We start from the raw sequence: 26157 nt of genomic DNA, 5'->3' as shown, positions 1-26157 counted from the left end.
ATCACATTCCCAGTGGGTCCCATCACATTCCCAGTGGGTCAGAAGTTTACATACACTCAATTAGTATTTGGTAGCATTGCCTTTAAATTGTTTACCTTGGGTCAAACGTTTTGGGTAGCCTTCCACAAGCTTCCCACAATAAGTTGGGTGAATTTTGGCCCATTCCTCCTGACAGAGCTGGTGTAACCGAGTCAGGTTTGTAAGGCTTCCTTGCTCGCACACACTTTTTCAGTTCTGCCCACACATTTTCTATAGGATTGAGGTCAGGGCTTTGTGATGGCCACTCCAATACCTTGACTTTGTTGTCCTTAAGCCATTTTGCCACAACTTTGGAGATATGCTTGGGGTCATTGTACATTTGGAAGGCCCATTTACGACCAAGCTTTAAACTTCCTGACTGATGTCTCGAGATGTTGCTTCAATATATCCACATACTTTTCCTCCCTCATGATGCCATCTATTTTGTGAAGTGCACCAGTCCCACCTGCAGCAAAGCACCCCACAACATGATGCTGCCACCCCCGTGCTTCACAGTTGGGATGGTGTTCTTCGGCTTGCAAGCCTCCCCCTTTTACCTCCAAACATAACGATGGTCATAATGGCCAAACAGTTCTGTTTTTGTTTCATCAGACCTGAGGACATTTCTCCAAAAAGTACGATCTTTGTCCCCATGTGCAGTTGCAAACCGTAGTCTGGCTTTTTTTATGGTGGTTTTGGTGCAGTGGCTTCTTCCTTGCTGAGCGGGACTCGTTTTACTGTGGATATAGATACTTTTGTACCCGTTTCCTCCAGCATCTTCACAAGGTCCTTTGCTGTTGTTCTGGGATTGATTTGCACTTTTTGCACCAAAGTATGTTAATCTCTAGGAGACAGAACACATCTCCTTCCTGAGCGGTATGATAGCTGATTTCTTTTGATTTTCCCATGATGTCAAGCAAAGAGGCACTGAGTTTGAAAGTCATCCTTGAAATACATCCACGGGTACACCTCCAATTGACTCAAATGATGTCAATTAGCCTATCAGAAGCTTCTAAAGCCATTACATCATTTTTGGGAATTTTCCAAGTTGTTTAAAAGGCACAGTCAACTTAGTGCATGAAAACCTCTGACCCACTGGAATTGTGATACAGTGAATTATAAGTGAAATAATCTGTCTGTAAACAATTGTTGGAAAAATTACTTAGGACATCTACTTTGTGCATGACACAACTGACTTGCCAAAACTATAGTTTGTTAACAAGAAATTTGTGGAGTGGTTGAAAAACGAGTTTTAATGACTTCAACCTAAGTGTATGTAAACTTCCGACTTCAACTGTATCTTCAGAAGTTGTTTGTGCCCAGGCCACCTTATAGAATATTTGAGTAGGCTATGGGCTATTATGCATACGTTACATAATAGATCAATGAATGCATTGCTCATGAATTTTACATTAATGTATATCTATGTCATCAAATAAGATGGACTTACTTTACAGTGGGAAATATAACTATCTTGATGTTATTTACTATCATTAGACATGCATGCTTTGAATAAACAGGCCTAGCCCAGTGAAAGGCTTCACATAAAGTAAATATGAAATGAGGCAACTTTTCCTCCAAACAAATTATATCAGGGTATTCACATAATTTATGAAAAAAATAATAGGTTTCTAGGACACTTATAATTTTAGCATAATATCTTAATTCTGACAGTCATTCTTGATTGTGAGTTTGATTGTTTGCGTTTTCTTATAAATAGCACTGGAAAGTTTCCAGCAAGAGTGGAAAAAGTGGTTAGGGCTCTTAGCAACTAGGTTTCATTGTGCCTCCTTTAACCCTTTGAGTCAAGGAACGAGAGAGAGAGAAAGAACCAGAAACAAGAGAGAGAACCAGAGAATGAGAGAGAAAAAATATAAAGAGGTGGCAAAAGGTGGTGTGAGAGAGAAATTTAAGGGGAAAAAGTAGCATAATAATGCAACAAACAAGATAGTGCTTTATGTCTCAGATGGTTTGTCCTCTCACACTAGTATCTTATAAGCTACCTGACCACAGAAGGAAGTATGCCATTGTACTGTCATGAGAAAATACATGAGAAACAAGAGCCAGACATCACACACACAACCAAATTGTCGGTTGCGACCCAGATGTGGTTTTATGCATAAAACCATCCCTGAAATGAACGATTGCCTATAACCTGTAGAGCGGAATCCTGCACTCAACCCGGGCATGGAGTTATTTAGTATACTAAATAAGATGAATTCCCAAAGTCTCAGAGGTGCACAAAAGAAAAGAAAGAGGGGGAGGGGGAAGAGGGAGGGAAGTGGGGGGGGGGGGGGCAACAAATTAAATCCAGTTAAATTGTTTTTTCCATAGCCAGTGGGGTTTGGCAAGAGACTGGCTCACACATGAGAGGCAAGATAAAGCCTCCGAAAGAAACAGACAATCCCAAACGCTGTAGCAGTCTCAGATGTAGCAGAATGCCTGGAATTTAACCCACTTTCCCATGTCCAACTGAACTGACACCGCGCCCAGACACAGCTCCAAAGGCCTGGAAGGTGATACACACGGAAGTGCACACTTGTAGTACAGTACTGAGATCCACAATGAAACACTATCAAAGACGGAACAACTCACACACAAACTGTAGTATACCCCCCTCCACCATCAATGAGTCATTGCCAGTAGGGACCCCAATACACAGTCTCAACTATGCACCATTAAAATCAAAATGGCTTTCATCACTTCTGCTGTACTGTCTTGGTATCTACATCCATAATCCAGCAGTCACTTTCCCTGTTGTGATGAAACATAGGTCGGGGCTGTCTACTGTCTAAAGCGTAGAGCCCCCTAAAAACCACAGTAGATCCAGACATATTTGGGTCATGTCTTGTCTTCTCCTCATATCATATCTCCAGAGCCTGACGTTGTTTCTCAGTTTCCTCCTGTTCTGTTCTCAACCAGAAATAAACACGGAGAGAAATCTCATCCCAGCACAACGTCATGCTGCAAGGGCACAGCAGTTCCTGTAGGCCAGGAATAGATGCTCTGTCAACTAAATACTGGAGTTTTGAAGGTATTTGTGTTCAATGGGAAGGTTGGTGTGTTCCTCCCTCAGACCATCCAAGAACAAGGATAGCGCATGTATGCACTCACACACAGACAACAAACACAGCATTCGTCCACACACCATGTTTTCTTTTATAAAATGACAACATTTACATTCAAATCCACTAAACAGCAGTATAGCATATCATGTTCACAACATTCATAAATATCAAATGTGTTGTCCTTATTAAGACAAGAACTACAAAAGTAAGGTGAGAGAATGTCCTACATCTCCATCTTGTGATGCCACTAGCCCTCTCTGTCATAGGTGCCTTTGGATTTTGGGTGGAAGGTTCCATGTCTTTGAGTAGAGGAAGACAGTGGCAGAGGGTACAAGGCAGAGACAGCCAATGTTGTAGAGAAAGATGAAGAGGCCCACACGTTCTTCCAGGAGGACAGTCCAGACTCACGTCTCACAGTCGCTGCAGATGAAGTCCATTTTGGCAGACTGGGCTCCTCTGGCTCCTCCCATCATCAATATAGTAAATCTATAAGATAGAACGCACATCGTTATCAGTATATTCATATATAGAATATCAATTAGCAGGTGCCATTATCCAGAGCAACTTGTATAGACTGTTAGTAGCATTAAGACATAGTACCATTAGACACAGCAGCACTGGACACAGCAGTATTGGACACAGTAGTATTGGACACAGCAGTATTGGACACAGCAGTATTGGACACAGTAGCATTAGTAGGAGTGGTGGCTGTGTAAAGAGCAGGGGGAGTCTTGCAGTAACAGAACCACAAGAACATTTCATTTAAATAGAACATTGCAGGAAGGAAGTGAGGGAAGATAGGACGAAGACTTGTCACAAAATGACTCTAATCATTCTGAGACACACACACACAGTGGTGCACACTGCTCATGTTTAAGTCATAGTAAGCAAACCTCTGGGAGACAAAGTTCCCCTTTAAAAAAATGAAGCGACGGAACTGAGGAAGCGAGAGAGAGGAGAGGAATAGATGAGGAGGAGAGTGAGCATTTCTCTACCTTCAAGTTCAAGTCTGAGCTCGCTTATCACACAGAGAACTGCTGCCTTTGCGTTCCCCCCGAAAGAGAAAAATGAAAACAACTCTCAATCTCTCCCCCCTCCCTCCCTCCCTCTCTCCCTCCCTCCCTCCCTCCCCTTTCGCTCTCTGTCAGACAAATTGGCCTTATGCAACCATCTCGGGGAGGCCTTGCTGATGTCTTGCGGCATATTTACCCAGCCTACCCCCCTCTCCAGTTTCCTTCTCTCTTTTTGTCTCGTAAAGTGAGGGGAGTACAGTGTCCTCACCACCGGGGAGTCTGGGATACCGCCGGAGGCTGAGTATGAAGAGCCATGAGGGACATGGAGTGTGTGTGTTGTGTCTCTAAATTACATATATTGTATGTACCGTGTGTGTGTATAATGCATTATGTGTGTAAGTGTATGTGCATGGTTATGAAAGAGAGGATACGTCACCCAGTAGTGACGTCGTGTGGTGGTGTGTTCGCTCTGATGCCACACCAACTCCACCACGGGTCACTGCGTTTTTGACCCCAACACGGGGTAAGGCGTAGTCGCGAACACACCACAACACAGGCTCGCTCACGCGAGCAAGCAGGGGCGGGCTGACTGACTAACGCAGTGACTCCACTTCTCTGTTTTTAGTAAACAAACGCTAGGGATGAATAAGAGCAAAGCCCTCTAATCCGGAGATCTGAAGACTTGTATAAGAAACAGCCTTCTGAATTTCCCTACAACGTCAACAATAACATGGAGCGACCAAGGACCATGTGCAGTACAACATACACCAATGTGGATTGAAGTGGTTCTATTTCATCCATGTATGTGTGCAATAAATACAGAGAGGAAATCCAGAAGCTGGAATAAAGGACCAGTGACATAAAGCGTTTTGTAGCAGATACATACAGCACTAGATACCACTACTTTGACTCGACATCAACCCTCCAAAAACAGAGGACAACTTTATTGGTTATTTATTTGTACATTTTTAGTATAAGTAATACAGCACTACCAGTACAGCAGGTTGGGTGACTCCAGGCTCACCGTGCTGCCCTAGGTCTCCCTCTCTGACGACACGTCTCCGTCTGCTCCACTGCTGGCGTTAGGGTCCTGTGCTCTGGGGCGCGGGGCGGCCCTCTCCCTGCCTGACTCCAAGGGTCCTTTAGAGCGCGGCTTCTCTTTCCTCTGCTGCTGTTTCTCCTGTTTAGCAAGCTGAGGGGGGGGGGGGGGGGGGGAGGCCGGGGGTAAAGGGTTAAAAAGAGAAGGACAAAACTTGGATTGATCTAATGCAATTAGTAGGGACCTGAGTTGTTCGTGGTCACGCGACCTGTTTTTACTGGTCAAGTCACGTGCCCAAGAAAAACCCAGGGACCTAGCTATGTATAACTAACTGTATCAAATAATTGGCTACAGTAAAACAAGAGAAGAGAAGATGAAAAGAAAAGGGCAGAACAAGAAAGAGAAATAAACATCAGAGCTTTGTTTCACTGTGCTGCTATTTTCGGAACCCATGACCATTTCGATGAAGCATTGACTGTCCTGACAATATAAAGCGGTCACACTCAGAAAGAGCCGAGTCATCTTCCCATTCACTCACCATCTACGGCTAGCTGCGAGGCTAATCTATTGAACTCCTCTCTGAGAAAACTACTGTGGCAGCTATCTCTGTTCTGCTCAAAGAAGAGTAAACAACCACCCTACACTAAAAGGAACACAACTACCCCTGAAAAGGTTTGTAAACATACATGCTAAAACTTTCATGAGCGACACAGGAAATATTTATGACTTAAATGTCATGCTAAAGCCACAACATCCCACAAACTCTTAATTATTTAAAGGGAATAAGACTAAAAAACCACCATGTATCTAGTTATCCCTGTACAAATTACATCGGGGTTAGCTAGCTAGCAAGCAATGATACCATCTTACCCAGGGTGTTGGGTTGCTTTGAACACCCCCAATAAAAATTATCACATGACATTTCAGTGTTTAAGACCACTGTTTCGTATTCAAAATTACTTTCACTGAACAATAGAAACAGGATAACTTAATGGTATTGTTTGAAAGGCTCTGTTGTCCCTCTCCTAGGATCCGATAAAGCTTCTGATTCATAGAAAGGAAGTGTCTTTGTGTGTGTCTGTCTGTGTCTGTCTGTGTGTGTTTAAGCTGCTCCCCCAGTTGACTGGTGATCCTCTCAGTCTTGGCATACTCCCCTCTAACTGCACAACAACATCCCAAATATCCAAAACAGACTAGATTAAAATTCTGAGGACTGCCGCTTACATCCATTGGACCGAGCAGTCAGCCAAGTTTACACACACAAAGACCACGCATGCAAACCCAGAAGTGACTGGAATCACATTCAGGAAGTCTTCAACAATTCACAAATACCTAAAACACTACAATTTCAAATTACTCACTGTACCTCCGCACATTGACTGGATACCGGTACCCCCTGTATATAGCCTCGATATTGTTATTTTATTGTGTTACTTTTTATTATTTTTTTACTTTAGTTTATTTGGTAAATATTTTCTTAACTCTACTACTTGAACTGCACTGTTGGTTAAGGGCTTCTAAGTAAGCATTTCACGGTAAGGTCTACACTTGTTGTATTCGGAGCATGTGACAAATAAAGTTTGATTTGATTTGAATAAAATACAATGTGAAGCGGACGGTTTAGGAGAAGCAGGGTGGGATGTCCCTACTCCCTCATGGCTGCTGCTATTTGGAGTGGACCTGACTGCTTTCTGCTAAGTTTGTATCATAGCGCGATGTCTTCAAGTAGATGTGGCGGTGTAACACATTCATCAAGGCTTTTGGGAGATACTGTGGAATCAGCAATGTTACCCAATGGTTATCCATTTGTCATGTTTAAAGATGGATACATTGCCTAAAATACACTTAAAATGACCTGAAATGACTTTTAACATAGTTTACCATTCAAAAACAGATGCCCAGTAATACACTATGGGCTGGTTTCTTGGATCAGGATAAAGCCTAGTCCTGAAAGCATGTTCAATGGAGAATTTAGATTGAGCCTGTTTTATAGTCCAGGACAGAGCTTAATCTAGGTCCAGGAAACTGGCCCTAAGAGAGGACATCCATTATTAATATAACATTGTGGGTGAACTTGTCACTACTTAGGCTACACATCAGAACTCATAAATCATTATTCCACATTCAAATATATTTCTTAGCCAGCATGGCCTGAGTCTCCCCTGCAGAGGCCGTCGTCATGGTAACAGAGTGCACAGTGACTCAGGAGTCAACCCTGATCCCAGTGGAGAGAGCGGGGGCACCCATGCGGTGGCGGCACCCCCCCCCCCCCCCCTCCTCGCCCTGGCCTGCCAATCATATGTTATGTCGCCCCCCACACACACACTTCTGGACACTTCTGGTCAATCAGTGGTCTTTCAGCTAGGCCAGAGGGGTGCTGGGACAGAGCAGGACAGATTCATGGGATAATCAGTACACATCTACAGTATCAGGATTGGTTTTTGTATCCGTGACCGGCAAATCTATGGTTCTCCTCCTTGAAGCCAGGGACTACAATTACAACAAAAAACTGACCAACTAAATGTCTGACAGCTATCTCAGGGACCAGTAAGCCACATCTCAGGGAGCGGTGCCGGTCCATGGACCAGAGGTTGACTAACACTGCACTAAGAAAAACAATAGTGCAGGTTTGCATGTTGATCATGGTCCATTCTCCATCTGTTACTACAAGGAGAAGTTAGGCCTGCAGCTCCACCTGCTGGAGTATAGCAGGATAGACAGTGAGTGCTGAGAGAACGTCTGAACGATTTAGAACAAATATAGTCTAGCAATACATACAACATGGGTCAACTTCCTGCTTGCAGAAATCAACAGCATCAACAACAACAACTGTACCTGTTTGGGGTCCATGGGAGCAGAAGGGGACACCAGTTCGATTGTGACTGGTCCGTCATTCTGGATGTGAACCTGCATGTAGGCCCCAAACTGCCCGTCTAAAAACACAAGACAAAAGGAAAATGTAAAGGTTAACCTTAATACATCTACATGAGTCTAAAACAGTTAGAAGATCTAGGATCCTCCTTTGTTTCCCCCTTCCTCTATAGGCCAATATAAATGACAACACTCAATGTTTCCATCCAGTAACAGCCACTGCAGTTTGCTTATTGTGCATATTAATCTATATCAATGATTTATAAGCAGGTGGCATCTCAGTACAACAGGGACATGGGGGTAGAGGGTGTTAAGATACAATAAGACAGGAAGTTAATACTTAAATGTTCCCCTTTGGTCCAGGTATGTTTCGATTTATTACATCATCTGCCCATGAAACCGGTAGCTGGGTGGTGTGTTCTAAAAAGAGCCGAATCATCTCGTTTTCTCTCGCTCAGGCGATTGGGCCTTGGCAGTGAGAAGACTAATTAGAGAGCTTGCGTCCCACTACAAGCAGGGACACAGAGTTCCTCCAGTACACCTTCTCCCCGGTGGCTTGAACCAATTCATCACCAAACACCATCACCAACTACGACCTGATAAAAGAAAACTACCCCAATGTGGAACCGCCATAACCCTTGCACTGTGACCCATATAATGAAATATTATTTTTTATTTTACCATTATTTAACTAGGCAAGTCAGTTAAGAACACATTCTTATTTTCAATGATGGCCTAGGAACGGTGGGTTAACTGCCTTGTTCAGGGGCAGAACGACAGATTTTTACCTTGTCAGCTCGGGGATTCAATCTTGCAACCTTACGGTTAACTAGTCCAACACTCTAACCACGAGAGTTACACCACAATGCACTCCACGAGGAGCCTGCCTGTTATGCAAATGCAGTACGAAGCCAAGGTAAGTTGCTAGCTAGCATTAAACTTATCTTATAAAAAACAATCAATCAATCATAATCACTAGTTAACTACACATGGTTGATGATATTACTAGTTTATCTAGCCTGTCATGCATTGCATATAATCGCTTAGGTACACGTTGCTCCAACCATAAACATCAATGCCTTTCTTAAAATCAATACACAAGTATATATTTTTAAACCTGCATATTTAGTTAATATTGCCTGCTAACATGAATTTAATTTTAACTAGGGAAAATGTGTCACTTCTCTTGCAACAGAGTCAGGGTATATGCAGCAGTTTGGGCCGCCTGGCTCGTTGCGAAATGTGAAGACTATTTCTTCCTAACAAAGACAGCCGACTTCGCCAAACGGGGGATGATTTAACAAAAGCGCATTTGCGAAAAAAGCACAATCGTTGCACAACTGTACCTAACCATAAACATCAATGCCTTTCTTAAAATCAATACACAGAAGTATATATTTTTAAACCTGCATATTTTGCTAAAAGAAATCCAGGTTAGCAGGCAATATTAACCAAGTGAAATTGTGTCACTTCTCTTGTGTTCATTGCACGCAGAGTCAGAGTATATGCAACAGTTTGGGCCGCCTGGCTCGTTGCGAACTAATTTGCCAGAATATTACGTAATTATGTCATAACATTGAAGGTTGTGCAATGTAAGAGGAATATTTAGACTTAGGGATGCCACCCGTTAGATAAAATACGGAACGGTTCCGTATTTCACTGAAAGGAAAAGCTTTTCTTTTCTCGAGATGATAGTTTCCGGATTCGACCATATTAATGACCAAAGGCTCGTATTTCTGTGTGTTATTATGTTATAATTAAGTCTATGATTTGAAAGAGCAGTCTGACTGAGCGGTGGTAGGCAGCAGCAGGCTTGTAAGCATTAATTCAAACAGCACTTTTGTGCGTTTTGCCAGCAGCTCTTCGCTGTGCTTCAAGCATTGAGCTGTTTATGACTTCAAGCCTATCAACTCCCAAGATCAGGCTGGTGTAACCGATGTGAAATGGCTAGCTAGTTAGCGGGGTGCGCGCTAATAGCGTTTCAAACGTCACTCCCTCTGAGACTTGGAGTTGTTGTTCCCCTTGCTCTGCATGGGTAACGCTGCTTCGAGGGTGGCTGATGTCGATGTGTTCCTGGTTCGAGCCCAGGTAGGAGCGAGGAGAGGGACGGGAGCTATACTGTTACACTGGCAATACTAAAGTGCCTATAAGAACATCCAATAGTCAAAGGTATATGAAATACAAATCGTAGAGAGAGAAATAGTCCTATAATTCATATAATAACCACAACATAAAACTTCTTAACTGGGAATATTGAAGACTCATGTTAAAAGGAACCACCAGCTTTCATATGTTCTCACGTTCTGAGCAAGGAACTTAAACGTTAGCTTTCTTACATGGCACATATTGCACTTTTACTTTCTTCTCCAACAGTTTGTTTTTGCATTATTTAAACCAAATTGAACATGTTTCATTATTTATTTGAGGCTAATTTGATTTTATTGATGTATTATATTAAGTTAAAATAAGTGTTCATTCAAATAAATAAAGGTAAAAAAAAAAAATCGGCCGATTAAGCCCACCAATAACCGGTATCGGCGTTGAAAAATCATAATCGGTCGACCTCTACTAGGAACAGTGGGTTAACTGCCTTGTTCAGGGGCAGAACGACAGATTTATTTTACCTTGTCAGCTCGGTTACTAGTCCAACGCACTAACCACTAGGCAACCTGCCGCCCCGAAAATGTAATATAACAATGTTTATTTCTATGCTGTGACCAACGACCTTATAATTCACCACCAAACATGGCCTGACAAACCCACCCCCTATGTAGATGTGTGGAACCACCATAACCTTTGCAATGTAAAGTCCATGGAGAATAAGAGCACCTCCTCCCAGCTGCCCACTGCACTGAGGCTAGGAAACACTGTCACCACCAATAAATCTACGACAATTGAGAATTTCAATAACATTTTGTCTGACCATGCTTTCCACCTGGCTACCCCTACCCCGGTCAACAGCTCTGCACCCCCCACAGCAACTTGCCCAAGCCCCCCCCCACTTCTCCTTCACCCAAATCCAGACGGCTGATGTTCTGAAAGAGCAGCAAAATCTGGACCCCTACAAATCAGCTGGGCTAGACAATCTGGACCCTCTCTTTCTAAAATGATCTGCCTCAATTGTTGCAACCCCTATTACTCGCCTGTTCAACCTCTCTTTCGTATCGTCTGAGATCCCCAAAGATTGGAAAGCTGCCGCGGCCATCCCCCTCTTCAAAGGGGGAGACACTCTAGACCCAAACTGTTACAGACCTATATCTATCCTACCCTGCCTTTCTAAAGTCTTCGAAAGCCAAGTTAACAAACAGATCACTAACCATTTCGAATCCGACCATACCTTCTCCGCTATGCAATCTGGTTTCCGAGCTGGTCATGGGTGCACCTCAGCTACGCTCAAGGTCCTAAACGAAATCAACACCACCATCGATAAAAGACAATACTGTGCAGCGGTCTTCATCGACCTGGCCAAGGCTTTCTTATCGGCAGACTCAACAGCCTTGGTTTCTCAAATGACTGCCTCGCCTGGTTCACCAACTACTTCTCAGAGTTCAGTGTGTCAAATCGGAGGGCCTGTTGTCCGGACCTCTGGCAGTCTCTATGGGGGTGCCACAGGGTTCAATTCTCGGGCCGAGTCTTTTCTCTGTATACATCAATGATGACGCTCTTGCTGCTTGTGATTCTGATCCACCTCTACGCAGACGACACCATTCTGTATACTTCTGGCCCTTCTTTGGACACTGTGTTAACAAACCTCCAGACGAGCTTCAATGCTCCTTCCATGGCCTCCAATTGCTCTTAAAAGCAAGTAAAACTAAATGTATGCTCAACAACCGATCGCTGCCCGCACCCGCCCGACTGTTTAGCATCACTACTCTGGACGGTTCTGACTTAGGTATTTGTAGTTGTCCACATATTCTAGCTGGTTAGACTGTAAACTCCCCTTCTAGACTCACATTAAGCATCTCCAATCCAAAATTAAATCTATAATTGGCTTCCTATTTCGCAACAAAATATCCTTCACTCATGCTGCCAAACATACCCTCGTAAAACTGACTATCCTACCGATCCTTGACCTCGGCGATGTCATTTACAAAATAGCCTCCAACACTCTACTCAGCAATTGGATGCAGTCTATCACAGTGCCATCCGTTTTGTCACCAAAGCCCCATATACTACCCACCACTGCGACCTGTATGCTCTCGTTGGCTGGCCCTCGCTTCATATTCGTCACCAAACCTACTGGCTCCAGGTCATCTATAAGTCTTTGCTAGGTAAAGCCCCGCCTTATCTCAGCTCACTGGTCACCATAGCAACACCCACCCGTAGCACGCGCTCCAGCAGGTATATTTCACTGGTCATCCCCAACGCTAACTCCTCCTTTGGCCGAATTGCAAAAATCACTGAACCTGGAGTCTTATATCTCCCTCACTAACTTTAAGCATCAGCTGTCAGAGCAGCTTACCGATCATTGCACCTGTACACAGCCCATCTGTAAATAGCCCACCCAACTACCTCATTCACATATTGTTATTCATTTTTTTGCTCCTTTATACCCCAGTATCTCTACTTGCACATTCAACTTCTGCACATCTTTCACTCTAGTGTTAATGCTAAATTGTAATTATTTCATCACTATGGCCTATTTATTGCCTTACTTCCCTAATCTTACTACATTTGCACACACTGTATATAGATATTTATATTGTGTTATTGACTGTACATTTGTTTATTGCATGTTTAACTCTGTGTTGTTTGTGTCACACTGCTTTGCTTTATCATGGCCAGGTCGCAGCTGTAAAGGAGAACTTGTTCTCAACTGGCCTACCTGGTTAAATAAAGGTAAAATAAAAACTATGAACTATGACCTTATAGACCCAATTCCCCACCAAACATGGCCTGAAAACAAACACCCCCTATCTAGATGTGTGGAACCACCATAAGATGTGCACTGTGAACTATGACCTTATGTATGTAACCTCTGTTTCAACAGGAAAGCAGGTGATTCAACTGATTCCGAGCCTTTCAGGTCAGGACTCAAGTCTTGAGTGGCCTTAAGGATAAAGGCTACTGCATGTGACCCTGTAGTGTAGGCTGTTTCACTTAGGAGTGCATTGGCTTATCAACCCTAACCCTGGTCAAGCCTTAAGCGTGTGTCTCAATTCCCCAGGCTATGAACAGCAACCCTTCTATTCACTATTGTTCTCCAGGTGTTTGAGATATTGACCTTAGGCTATCAATTACACTGAACAAAAATAAAATGTAATGTAATTGGTCCCATGTTTCATGAGCTGAAATAAAAATATCCCAGAGATTTTCCATACGCACAAAAAGCTTTTTTCTCTCAAATTTTGTGCACAAATTTCTTTGCATCCCTGTTAGTGAGCATTTCTCCTTCGCCAATATAATCCTTCCACCTGACTGGTGTGGCATATCAAGAAGCTGATTAAACAGCATGATCATTACACAGGTGCACCTTGTGCTGAATACGATAAAAGGCCACTTTAAAATTGTCACACAACACAATGCCACAGATGACTCAAGTTTTGAGGGAGCGTGCAATTGGCATGCTGACTGCAGGAATGTCCACCACAGCTGTTGCCAGATAACTGAATGTTCATTTCTTTACCATAAGCTACCTCCAACGTCATTTTACAGAATTTGGCAGTCCATCCAACCGGCGTCGCAACCGCATAACACCTCCACATCTGGCTTCTTCACCTGCGGGATCATCTGAGGGGGGCGGTGAGGAGTAATTCTGTCTGTAATAATGCCCCTTTGTAGGGAAAAACTCATTCTGAGTGGGTGGGCCTATGCCCTCCCAGGCCCACCCATGGCATCACCCCTTCCCAGTCATGTGAAAACCATAGATTAGGGCCTAATGAATTTACTTTAATTGACTTATTTCCTTATATGAACTGTAACTCAGTAAAATCTTTGAAATTGTTGCGTTTATATTTTTGTTCAGTTTAGCTTCACCTCTTTGCTTGAACAAATGACATTTTGCAATCATTACCCTGATCGAGCAAAACATTGACCCAATGCTATTAAATATTAAAACCACACACTTAGAACAATGCCGATCCTTTTACATATTTATTAAATACCCAAGGTATCAAAATGATCTCTTCATTTAGGCTTTTCCTATTTAGAGTGACTTATGAGAGTCCATTTCTCTCCGCCCACAAACTGCCTACACAGTAAAGTGTCCTCGACACTTTTGGGTCACTGGATGTGAAATTCTGTTCAATAGCAGTCTATTTTAAAAACTCTATATATGGCTCATCTTGCAGTGTCTCGCTCACCCAGCCCAGACCAGTAGATAGATATAGTGATATTGTAATATACACTGAGTATAACAAACATTAGGAACACCCCCTCCCCTTGCCCTCAGAACAGCGTCAATGTGTCGGGGTATGGATTCTAGAAGGTGTCGGAAGCGTTCCACATGGATGCTGGCCCATGTTGACTCCAATGCCTCCCACGGTTGCGTCAAGTCGGTTGGATGTAATTTGGGTGGTGGACCATTCTTGATACTCACAGGAAACAGTTGAGCGTGAAAAACATAGCAGCGTTGCAGTTCTTGACACAAACAGGTGCGTCTGGCACCTACTACCATATGTTGTTCAAAGACACTTAAATCTTTTGTCTTGCCAATTCACCCTCTGAATGGCACACATCTGCAATCAATGTCTCAATTGTCTCAAGGCTTAAAAATCCTTCTCTAACTTGTCTCCTTCCCATCATCTACACTGATTGAAGTGGATTTAACAAGTGACATCAATAAAGGATCATAGCTTTCACCTGGTCAGTCTATGTCATGAAAAGAGCAGGTGTTCCTAATGTTCTGTACACTCAGTGTATAGGCCTAGTGTGTGTGTAGCCTACTGTATTCTTGTACCCTTTTCACACTATCGCGCTGACCCGACCTATAGTGCTGGCTCTGATATTATCTGTTCACATTGTCCTTTCCAGCAACTAAAGTGGAAGCGTAACCAGGTCAGCACATCACACACCTCAGCTTGGTTCAACACCATAGTGAGAAAAGGAAATGGGGTAGCAAGCAATGTTCCCTCCAAAAATGTTGGGCACTGTGCAAATTTAAGATCTGCTTAGCGCAAACTGGTTGGGAAAATTCTGTGAAACTTCCGGCGCGCGTTTACTGTGAACACTTGAGGTTGTACCTGCTTTAAGTTACAGTTGTAAGAGTGGTCAAGTAGCCTACTGTGGCTATTTGATCATAATGTAGGCCTTCCCGAGTGGCCTACCATCAAAAACAATGGAGAAAAAAATGCATCCCAAAACATTTTTACACAGAAATAGCTGTTCTATCATTCAGCCTACAGTAGCAGCCAATGTAGGGTGTTCAATGTAAGTCTACATTCCATGTGACTATTGAAAAAAAAACATGCAGGGCTTGACATTAACCTGTTTATACACCTGTCATTCAGACAAGGAGGTGACTGAAACTTGTGATTTTTTTAGGCAAGAAACCACTTTTCAAAATAAAATACATTATTTCCATACCATTATTACAGAGAATCAAACAAATTAAGCTATGCTCTGGTTATTGTCTCAAAATACAACACTGCCCCCTTTTAAGACCTAAAAAAAAAGCCATTTACCTGACTCGTTTTCAAAGATGTCAAGAAATGTACACGTTTTGTGCTCTTGTAGGAAGCAACCACTCCCCCATTGTTGACTAGAAATTAGCTATAACTGGGCTAATAACTCACTAACTAGCAAAGACTATGAACAAAAGCGCACAGGTGGCTACATAGCTCTCGTCTGATCTCAAAACAAGCACATCAATTCACGACCGCTCATACTGTAGCCTAAATACGGTCCAGTTCAAAATGAAAGACACAGATCCATATATGGCAATGGTTACTTGCATATAGGCCTACTGCAGCTCTGATTAGTTATGGCGCACTGGTCTGTGTAGAGTACAGGCCTGAGTCTTGCCTGTCAATACTATAGAATCCTACTCCAATGCGCTCTGCCTACAAGAAAATATCTTGCACAGTTAGTTTTGCATACCAAGTCTTGAATAGTTTGTTTTATGTCGGTATGTTACATTGAAATTGGTTAACATTGCGTTGATTCGATCACAACTCCCACAGTAGAGCGACATGTTGATAGTGTTAACTAAAGGGGAAAACTCAAGAAAGGTGAGTGAAGTTCAAACTCATGCTTCTCTGGCTGGACGGATATTTTGTCTGCGCAGCAGTCTGATGGGAGCTGTACGCAGCTTAGAGGGAAAACTGATACCTAGTCAGTTGTACAACTCAATGCATTCAACTGAAATGTGTCTTCCGCATTTAACCCATCCCCTCATAACCAGAGAGGAGTCAATGATGTTCACCCATAGTAATATCGTTTTCTATTTAGTCCTGTGTGTTCACCCACCTTTGATCATCTCAGGCTTGTAGGTGCTCCTCAGGTGTTCCAGGATGTTATTATAGAAGGGCTGAGACAGCTCTGCAGGCATGGCAGCATGGAAGTCTGGCTTGTTACCCTTTAATATGCACTGCAGAGTGAACTGACTGACACATAGGACTTCATATTCCTTGTCCATGACGCTTTTGCTCCACGCCCGTCCGTTCTCATCGTCAAACAGACGCAGGTTGAGGATCTTACGAACCCTGAGAAGTAGAGAAATTAATGTTGGGGCGTAGAATTCATTGAAATATATAATTCATTTATTAGAATATTTGTGTGTTGGGGTCACAAAGGAGATGGCTATAGGAGTGAGCAAGTATTTTGTGCAGATGTTCAAAACTTATTGGGCTAAATACAAAAGAATAGCTCTAAGTGAATACTACGGTTGTCTTACAACTTCTTATTACAGATATAAACCTGACCTGGCCCTTATGCCCTGCCTATGTAGGAGAAGGGCTACCGTAGTGCAAAGACAATGTTTTGTGACTGAATGAACCCACACTCACATGTAGTCAACATCCTTCTGTGTGTCCTCCATGGATATACCCAGCAACACACACAGTCCTCTGCCTATTGAGCTGATGGGCACCTCTCCCACTGTGACAACACAGGACAGAATGATCAAATCAATTAAATAATTGTCCTTTTCATTATTCATTGTCAGACACATCCTCCTCAAAAAGTGTGCTTAATCTAGCACACACTGACAGTCTTGCAAGTAGTAGTAGGCTGCAAATGTATGGAGTAAATTGTACATTATTTTCATTAGGAATGTAGAAGTAAAAGATGTCAAAAATATAAATAGTAAAGTACAGATCCCCCCAAAACGACTTAAGTAGTACTTTAAAGTGTTTTTACTTAAGTAAGTTACTTTACACCACTGAAAAAGTGTTTTATAAATATATTTTCTTGGATAGCCTTGCGGCTACCAAACTACTGTAGCTAACGTTAGCAGTCCTCTGTGCTGCCTGCAACATGCCTACCGGCGAAGAACTGTCATTCTTTGACACTATGGCCGATATAGAAATAAAATAATAATAAGTAGATAGCGTTACTCACCTGACACGCTCGCTGTTGTCACTCTTTGAATGATTGCCTTCATTGTTTTGATTAGCTCGCTCGCTAGAATGAATCAGATTGAAGTGGTGCACATACGTCATACTTCCCATGAAACGTTGCTGCGTTGTCAGAGGCATCTAGCGGCAGCAGTTGGGAGTACAGTAGATAACTTTTGCTAACCATATCAGACAGCATGAAAGTGCTAAAAATACCTTCTGTACTGATTCCTGGGGTTAAATTAGTGTTTTGAACATCTGTCCCAAAAACCTACGGTACAAAATGAAGAGGAAATTCAGCAACTCCTGGAGGGCAGTGTAATACCCATTTCAGACAGAAAATGTGGTATATTACCTGTAAAAAATAAAATATATATTAGGCAATGTTGACCCCCTTTCAAACAGTGCCTTATTTACTATTTTCTTGCAGACAGTATACTGTACCCCTTTTATACATGTCAGTGGATAACTGGCACATTGGAAGGGTAAGGTGTTGTTAAACCATTGGGCCTGTTTGCATTTCAAATTAGGGAGGTGTTAAACAATGGAAAGGTTAATGAATTTACCTGAAAAAAAGCAGAGCACCATTCACACAGACCCGATACCTGTATTTTGGTTACAGGGTCTGTGAAAATGCAGGAATCATGACTAGGTCTTCAGGTGGCTTTTAATTTACCATGTTTATTTTTACCCCTTTCAGATATACAAAAAGAGCGGGTTCTAAAAAGCATGTATGGGAAATCAGTGTGATGATTTTGGTCTGTGTATGAAAGGGATATACAGTCAGAACCAACATTTTTGGCAGAAATTAAGACTGTATAAAATAAATAAAACAAATACTTAGCTACTGTATATTGTATGCCAAAATTATTTTATACTAATAGAATTGAGAAAAATATTTTGTTTCAAATTAACAAGTAATAAAATAAACGATTGGGGTCAAAATGGCACCCATGTTTTCAATACTTCAGCAGCCTCCTCTTGCGAGGATAACGACACTTAGCCTATTTTCATGTCATCTGACCATAGCACCACCTGGAGTTTGATAAACGGCATTGGCACTTGGATTGGAACTAGTGCTATGGTCAGATGACATGAAAATAGAGCTCTTTGGATACACACACCAGTGGTGGTGTTGGCATTGAAACATGGAAAAGTATGCAGAAAAGTAACTCAGAACTAGTGTAAAATATGGCGGTGGATCTTGGATGTTATGGGGTTATTTTGGTTCCACTGGTCTAGAGGCACTTGTTAACTTCAACGGTATCATGAACTTTAGCAAGTACCAGGACATTTTAGCCAAAAACCTGGTTGCCTCTATCAGGAGGCTGAAACTAGGCCGCAAATAGATCTTCCAGCAAGACAATAACCCCAAGCACACACAAGAAAATCAATGATCTGGAAAGATTTTGTATGGAGGAATGGTCAAAGATCCCGACCAAAGTGTTCTCCAATCTCATAAAACATTTACATTTAAAAAAAAAAAATATATATATATATATATATGTATTTATATATATATATATTTATATATATATATATATATATATATATATATATATATATATATACTGCTCAAAAAAATAAAGGGAACACTTAAACAACACAATGTAACTCCAAGTAAATCACACTTCTGTGAAATCAAACTGTCCACTTAGGAAGCAACACTGATTGACAATAAATTTCACATGCTGTTGTGCAAATGGAATAGACAACAGGTGGAAATTATAGGCAATTAGCAAGACACCCCCAATAAAGGAGTGGTTCTGCAGGTGGGGACCACAGACCACTTCTCAGTTCCTATGCTTCCTGGCTGATGTTTTGGTCACTTTTGAATGCTGGCGGTGCTTTCACTCTAGTGGTAGCATGAGACGGAGTCTACAACCCACACAAGTGGCTCAGGTAGTGCAGCTCATCCAGGATGGCACATCAATGCAAGCTTTGGCAAGAAGGTTTGCTGTGTCTGTCAGCGTAGTGTCCAGAGCATGGAGACGCTACCAGGAGACAGGCCAGTACATCAGGAGACGTGGAGGAGGCCGTAGGAGGGCAACAACCCAGCAGCAGGACCGCTACCTCCGCCTTTGTGCAAGGAGGAGCAGGAGGAGCACTGCCAGAGCCCTGAAAAATGACCTCCAGCAGGCCACAAATGTGCATGTGTCTGCTCAAACGGTCAGAAACAGACTCCATGAGGGTTGTATGAGGGCCCGATGTCCACAGGTGGGGGTTGTGCTTACAGCCCAACACCGTGCAGGACGTTTGGCATTTGCCAGAGAACACCAAGATTGGCAAATTCGCCACTGGCGCCCTGTGCTCGTCACAGATGAAAGCAGGTTCACACTGAGCACATGTGACAGACGTGACAGTCTGGAGACGCCGTGGAGAACGTTCTGCTGCCTGCAACATCCTCCAGCATGACCGGTTTGGCGGTGGGTCAGTCATGGTGTGGGGTGGCATTTCTTTGGGGGGCCGCACAGCCCTCCATGTGCTCACCAGAGGTAGCATGACTGCCATTAGGTACCGAGATGAGATCCTCAGACCCCTTGTGAGACCATATGCTGGTGCGGTTGGCCCTGGGTTCCTCCTAATGCAAGACAATGCTAGACCTCATGTGGCTGGAGTGTGTCAGCACTTCCTGGAAGAGGAAGGCATTGATGCTATGGACTGGCCCGCCCGTTCCCCAGACCTGAATCCAATTGAGCACATCTGGGACATCATGTCTCGCTCCATCCACCAACGCCACGTTGCACCACAGACTGTCCAGGAGTTGGCGGATGCTTTAGTCCAGGTCTGGGAGGAGATCCCTCAGGAGACCATCCGCCACCTCATCAGGAGCATGCCCAGGCATTGTAGGGAGGTCATACAGGCACGTGGAGGCCACACACACTACTGAGCCTCATTTTGACTTGTTTTAAGGACATTACATCAAAGTTGGATCAGCCTGTAGTGTGGTTTTCCACTTTAATTTTGAGTGTGACTCCAAATCCAGACCTCCATGGGTTGATAAATTGGATTTCCATTGATTATTTTTGTGTGATTTTGTTGTCAGCACATTCAACTATGTAAAGAAAAAAGTACTTAATAAGATTATTTAATTCATTCAGATCTAGGATGTGTTATTTTAGTGTTCCCTTTATTTTTTTGAGCAGTGTATATATATTTCAACTTTATTTAACCAGGTAGAACAGTTGAGAACAAGTTCTCATTTACATCTGCGACCTGGCCAAGATAAAACAAAGCAATGCGACAAAAACAACAATGCAGAGTTAAACATGGGATAAACAAACGTACAGTCAATAACACAATAGAACAATCTATATACAGTGTGTGCAAATGTAGTAAGGTTAGGGAGGTAAGGCAATAAATAGGCCATAGTGGCAAAATAATTACAATTTAGCAATAACACTGGAGTGATAGATGTGCAGATGATGATGTGCAAGTAGAGATACTGGGGTGCAAAAGAGCAACAAAAAAAATAACAATATGGGGATGAGGTAGTTGGGTGGGCTATTTACAGGTGGGCTGTGTACAGGTGCAGTGATCGGTAAGCTGCTCTGACAGCTGATGCTTAAAGTTAGTGAGGGAGAAAAAAGACTCCAGCTTCAGGGATTTTTGCAATTCGTTCCAGTCATTGGCAGCAGATAACTGGAAGGAAAGGCGGCCAAAGAAGGTGTTGGCTTTGGGGATGACCAGTGAAATATACCTGCTGGAGCGCGTGCTACGGGTGGGTGTTGCTATGGTGACCAGTGAGCTGAGATAAGGCGGGGCTTTACCTAGCAAAGACTTATAGATGACCTGGAGCCAATGGGTTTGGCGATGAATATGTTGCGAGGGCCAGCCAACGAGAGCATACAGGTCACAGTGGTAGGTAGTACAGTTGAAGTTGGAAGTTTACATATACCTTAGCAAAATACATTCCAATTCAGTTTTTCACAACTCCTGACATTTAATCCTAGTAAATATTCCCTGTCTTAGGTCAGTTAGGATCACTACTTTATTTTAAGAATGTGAAATGTCAGAATAATAGTAGAGAGAATGATTTACTTCAGCTTTTATTTCTTTCATCACATTCCCCGTGGGTCAGAAGTTTACATACACTCAATTAGTATTTGGTAGCATTGCCTTTAAATTGTTTAACTTGGGTAAAACATTTCAGGTAGCCTTCCACAAGCTTCCTACAATAAGTTGGGTGAATTTTGGCCCATTCCTCCTGACAGAGCTGGTCTAACTGAGTCAGGTTTATAGGCCTTGCTCAAACATGCTTTTTCAGTTCTGCCCACAACTGTTCCATAGGATTGAGGTCAGGCCTTTGTGATGGCCATTCCAATACCTTGACTTTCTTGTCCTAAAGCCATTTTGCCACAACTTTGAAAGAATGCTTGGGGTCATTGTCCATTTGGAAGACCCATTTGCGACCAAGCTTTAACTTCCTGACTGATGTCTTGAGATGTTGCTTCAATATATCCACACCAGTTTCCTCCCTCATGATGCCATCTATTTTGTGAAGTGCACCAGTCCCTCCTGCAGCAAAGCACCCCCACAACATGAGGCTGCCACCCCTCAGCTTGCAAGCCTCCCCCTTTTTCCTCCAAACATAACTATGGTCATTATGGCCAAACAGTTCTGTTTTTGTTTCATCAGACCAGAGAACATTTCTACAAAAAGTACAATCTTTGTCCCCATGTGCACTTGTAAACCGTAGTCTGGCTTTTTTATGGCAGTTTTGGAGCAGTGGCTTCTTCCTTGTTGAACGGCATTTCAGGTTATGTAGATATAGGACTCATTTTACTGAGGATATTGATATTTAGTACCCGTTTCCACCAGCATCTTCACACGGTCCTTTGCTGTTGTTTTGGAATTAATTTGCACTTTTCACCCAACAAATTCACCCAACTTCTTGTGGGAAGCTTGTGGAAGGCTACTTTTTATGTTCATCTCTAGGAGACAGATGATGATCTCCTTCCTGAGCGGTATGACGGCTGCGTGGTCCCATGGTGTTTATACTTGCGTACTATTGTTTGTACAGATGAACGTGGTACCTTCAGGCGTTTGGAAATTGCTCCCAAGGATGAGCCAGACTTGTGGAGGTCTACAATTGTTTTTCTGAGATCTTGGGTGATTTCCTTTGATTTGCCCATGATGTCAAGCAAAGAGGCACTGAGTTTGAAGGTAGGCCTTGAAATACATCCACAGGTACACCTCCAATTGACTCAAATGATGTCAATTAGCCTACCAGAAGTTTCTAAAGCCATGACATTATTTTCTGGAATTTTCCAAGCTGTTTAAAGGCACAGTCACCTTAGTGTATGTAAACTTCTGACTCACTAGAATTGTGATACAGTGAATTATAAGTGAAATAATCTGTCTGTAAACAATTGTTGAAAAATGACTTGTGTCATGCACAAAGTAGATGTCCTAACCGACTTGCCAAAACTATAGTTTGTTAACAAGAAATTTGTGGAGTGGTTGAAAAACGAGTTTTAATGACTCCAACCTAAGTGTATGTAAACTTCCCACTTCAACTGTATATGGGGCTTTGGTGATAAAAACGGATGGCATTGTGATAGACTACATCCAATTTGCTGAGTAGAGTGTTGGAGGCTATTTTGTAAATGACATCGCCGAAGTCAAGGGTCGGTAGGATAGTCAGTTTTACGAGGGTATGTTTAGCAGCATGAGTGAAGGAGGCTTTGTTGCGAAATAGGAAGCTGACTCTAGATTTAATTTTGGATTGGAGATGCTTAATGTGAGTCTGAAAGGAGAGTCTACAGTCTAACCAGACACCTAGGTATTTGTAGCAGTCCACATTTTCTAAGTCAGAACCATCCAGAGTTGGCTCAGTGTCATTATCCTCACAAGGAGAGGATGCTGGAGCATTGAAAACATGGGAGACATGAAATTCAACCTTTATCTTAAATATATATATACTTGTTAAACAAAACCTCTTTCTCTGAGCAATTGTATTAGCATAAAATATTATAGCTCAATATTTGTATTATTTAATTTATACAGTCCTTTTTGCTCATCTTTATCAAGGGTGTCAATAACTTTGGACCTGACTGTATGTGGATAAAAACAAATTTTTATTAACCAGGCTTTAACCTTCATCAGGGATTAAAATGTAGTAGTAGTAGTAGTTACTCTTGGTGGTATGGCTTAAGAAGCATCTGCTTTATCCAGTGGCTTCTATGGTTGTGGCTAGATGGAGTTCAGCTACGGACAGAAGTGACTTTACGTAGCAGGTTAGGAGAACTAACGCAGCAGGCAAGGAAAACTAACACAGCAGGATAGGCGGCTTTTAAAAAAAAATCTACTTTCACTACCCTCCAAGAATTGTTGAATTCCCTCTTCACATCATGAACATTTTCAACTGTAAAATATTTTACCGCTAACAGTTGTCTCCAATTAAAAAGTTGCGAGTGGTACCGATACTTCCCCAATTTTATCATCCAGACACAATCCACAGATCATAACAGGCTAATGTGTAGTGTGTCCTCAGATACATGGATATTACATTACTGTGATCAACACAGACAACAGCAAACATTGAATTAGCAGTTGCACTTAATTTACAAACTAAGTTTATTTGACAGAAGTTTTATTGATTTAATCTTGAAGTGCTGAAAATCATGCATGATATAGGCCAGCTTGTCAGACACTCTGCTAGTTGTATAAAAGGTTATGCTCCTATTTCAGAATTTTGCAACAAAAATCTGATTGGACTGAATGTAATCCAGCAGCAATGCACAGGACAGGTTATCACTGCCACATCTAGAAGTTCAACAGCCAGATGTTGTCTACACTTTGCATTGAGAACGTGTGCAGTGTAGGTAGAGAGGGTTTCAAGGCTTGCAGAGGGGTTCTCGAACAGAGGGATACTGTGGTATTTCAATTCATTGTACAAGTGACAAATAATTTCAGTCAGTGTATTTTACACAGAGATATATCCAATATACAATTTACAGTGTTCATTCCTAAGTATTTTGCGACACACATCTCAAATGTGGTAGCCTAGGCAGGCAATGGCATCAGTTCACGTCAATTTTCACCATTACTTTGTATTGTCTTGGCTGTCAGCCGATGCAGAGTCCCGACTGAGCGAGCTGACAAAATTGTATATCCTTGTAGAATAAGGAACAAAGTTTTCCTTGTAGACGATGGTGGTTTTCATGTGTGCACTCTGGATAGTCACTTCTCTAGGATTTGGAGGTTGTTCCTCCTTCTCTTCTTTGACTGCAAGATGATAAGATGAACACAGAATTTACTAAACATGCAATTTTGTAATTTAATAAAAGGTACATTTGTGCTGAATTCTGATACAAGTCTAGCTTGAGCTTATCAACAATTGCAAGGTCAAGGAAATTCAATATTGTCAATCTTTGGAAGCACTTCCATTAGAAATCATTAGCCGCTTGTTCAATAACAGTCCATAATATAATGTGATCTGTAGCTATGGTATTGCTATTCAGATAAATAGCTACCTAGACAAACTGTAACTGCTAGCTAGTTAGTTAGCCAGCGTTAGCTAACGTTACCTGAGCTGCTGTGAGGCGAGTAACCTACCTGGCTTTTCTTCATTGCGCCCCATGTACTGATAATATCCGTATGTGCCGAGCATTGTCCATATACCGAAAGCATACAGCATAGACACCCGTACATTCCACTTTACTACTTCTTTGATTTGCATGTTTAAAAACCTTTGGGAGCTTGACTGTACATGTATCGTAAATCACAAGGACGCGGCCATGTTGGATTAATCCAGGAAAAAAACGAGTTGGACGATAACTTCCGGGGTAAAATAAATAAACTGATAACATAAATAAAGAATGGAAATGTAAAACAGTAACTTAACTTAATAATTTAATTACATAGGCATTTTGACATTTGACATAATAAATTATAATAGCCATGCAATTAATGGAAAATAAAACGTATTAGATGTGTATTCAACTCCATTATTAGTCATCCTATGACTAATGAGCAGAGGCTCCTGTTGCCCAGAAATCCACTAACTGCTAGTGGTGTAAAAAGTACACAATTGTCATACTTGAGTAAAAGTAAAGATACCTTTACTTTACTTTATAAATTAACTCAAATAAAAGTGAAAGACACTAAGTAAAATACTACTTAAGTAAAAGTCTAAAAGTATTTGGTTTTAAATATGCATAAGTATCAAAAGTAAATGTATGTGGACACCTGCTCGTCGAACATCTCATTCCAAAATCATGGGCATTAATATGGAGTTTGTCCCCCCTTTGCAGCTATAACAGCCTCCTCTCTTCTGGGAAGGCTTTCCAAGAGATTTTGGAACATTGCTGTGGAGATTTGCTTCCATTCAGCCACAAGAGCATTAATGAGGTCAGGCACTGATGTTGGGCTATTAGGCCTGGCTCGCAGTCGGCGTTCCAATTCATCCCAAAGGTGTTCGATGGGGTTGAGGTCAGGGCCCTGTGCAGGCCAGTCAAGTTCTTCCACACTGAACTCGACAAACCATTTTTGTATGGGCCTCGCTTTGTGCACAGGGGCATTGTCATGCAGAAATAAGAAAGGGTCTTCCCCAAACTGTTGCCGCAAAGTTGGAAGCACAGAATCGTCTAGAATGTAATTGTATGCTGTAGCGTTAAAATTTCCCTTCACCGAACCATGAAAAACAGCCC

General features: G+C 42.2%; 1 protein-coding gene and 1 long non-coding RNA gene across 3 annotated transcripts; both read right to left on the bottom strand.

Annotated features, from left to right (window-relative positions):
• Positions 1-3153: 3153 nt before the first annotated feature.
• On the bottom strand, positions 3154-17642 carry LOC115147229 (D-aminoacyl-tRNA deacylase 1). Of its 2 annotated transcripts, none has more exons than XM_029689344.1 (6): positions 17508-17642; positions 16955-17045; positions 16416-16651; positions 7974-8071; positions 5092-5291; positions 3154-3572 (listed from the first exon to the last, which is right to left on the bottom strand). In XM_029689344.1, the coding sequence occupies exons 1-5, from the start codon at positions 17548-17550 to the stop codon at positions 5133-5135; spliced, it is 627 nt and encodes a 208-aa protein (XP_029545204.1). In that variant the 5' UTR covers positions 17551-17642; the 3' UTR covers positions 3154-3572; positions 5092-5132. The 2 variants fall into 2 exon arrangements, with proteins under 2 accessions (XP_029545204.1, XP_029545203.1); XM_029689343.1 differs by having other exon boundaries at positions 5124-5291; positions 17508-17641.
• Positions 17643-24046: 6404 nt separating this feature from the next.
• LOC115147228 (uncharacterized) lies at positions 24047-25271 on the bottom strand. The gene is made up of 2 exons (XR_003866298.1): positions 25064-25271; positions 24047-24733 (listed from the first exon to the last, which is right to left on the bottom strand). It is a non-coding gene; the product is annotated as an uncharacterized LOC115147228 (long non-coding RNA).
• Positions 25272-26157: the final 886 nt, after the last annotated feature.

This window comes from Salmo trutta, chromosome 14, assembly GCF_901001165.1.
Source record: "Salmo trutta chromosome 14, fSalTru1.1, whole genome shotgun sequence".
In the NCBI taxonomy this organism is placed as follows: domain Eukaryota; kingdom Metazoa; phylum Chordata; class Actinopteri; order Salmoniformes; family Salmonidae; genus Salmo; species Salmo trutta.
This window is presented reverse-complemented; position numbering and strand designations above follow the sequence as displayed.

Excerpts from the sequence above, each read along its gene's own strand:
- LOC115147229 (XM_029689344.1), bottom strand. The coding sequence starts at position 17,550 with ATGAAGGCAATCATTCAAAGAGTGACAACAGCGAGCGTGTCAG. Across the intron at positions 17,046-17,507 it reads GACAACAGCGAGCGTGTCAG|TGGGAGAGGTGCCCATCAGC; the intron begins GTGAGTAACGCT and ends GTGTTGTCACAG. Across the intron at positions 5,292-7,973 it reads CTCCCATGGACCCCAAACAG|CTTGCTAAACAGGAGAAACA; the intron begins GTACAGTTGTTG and ends CCCCCCCCTCAG.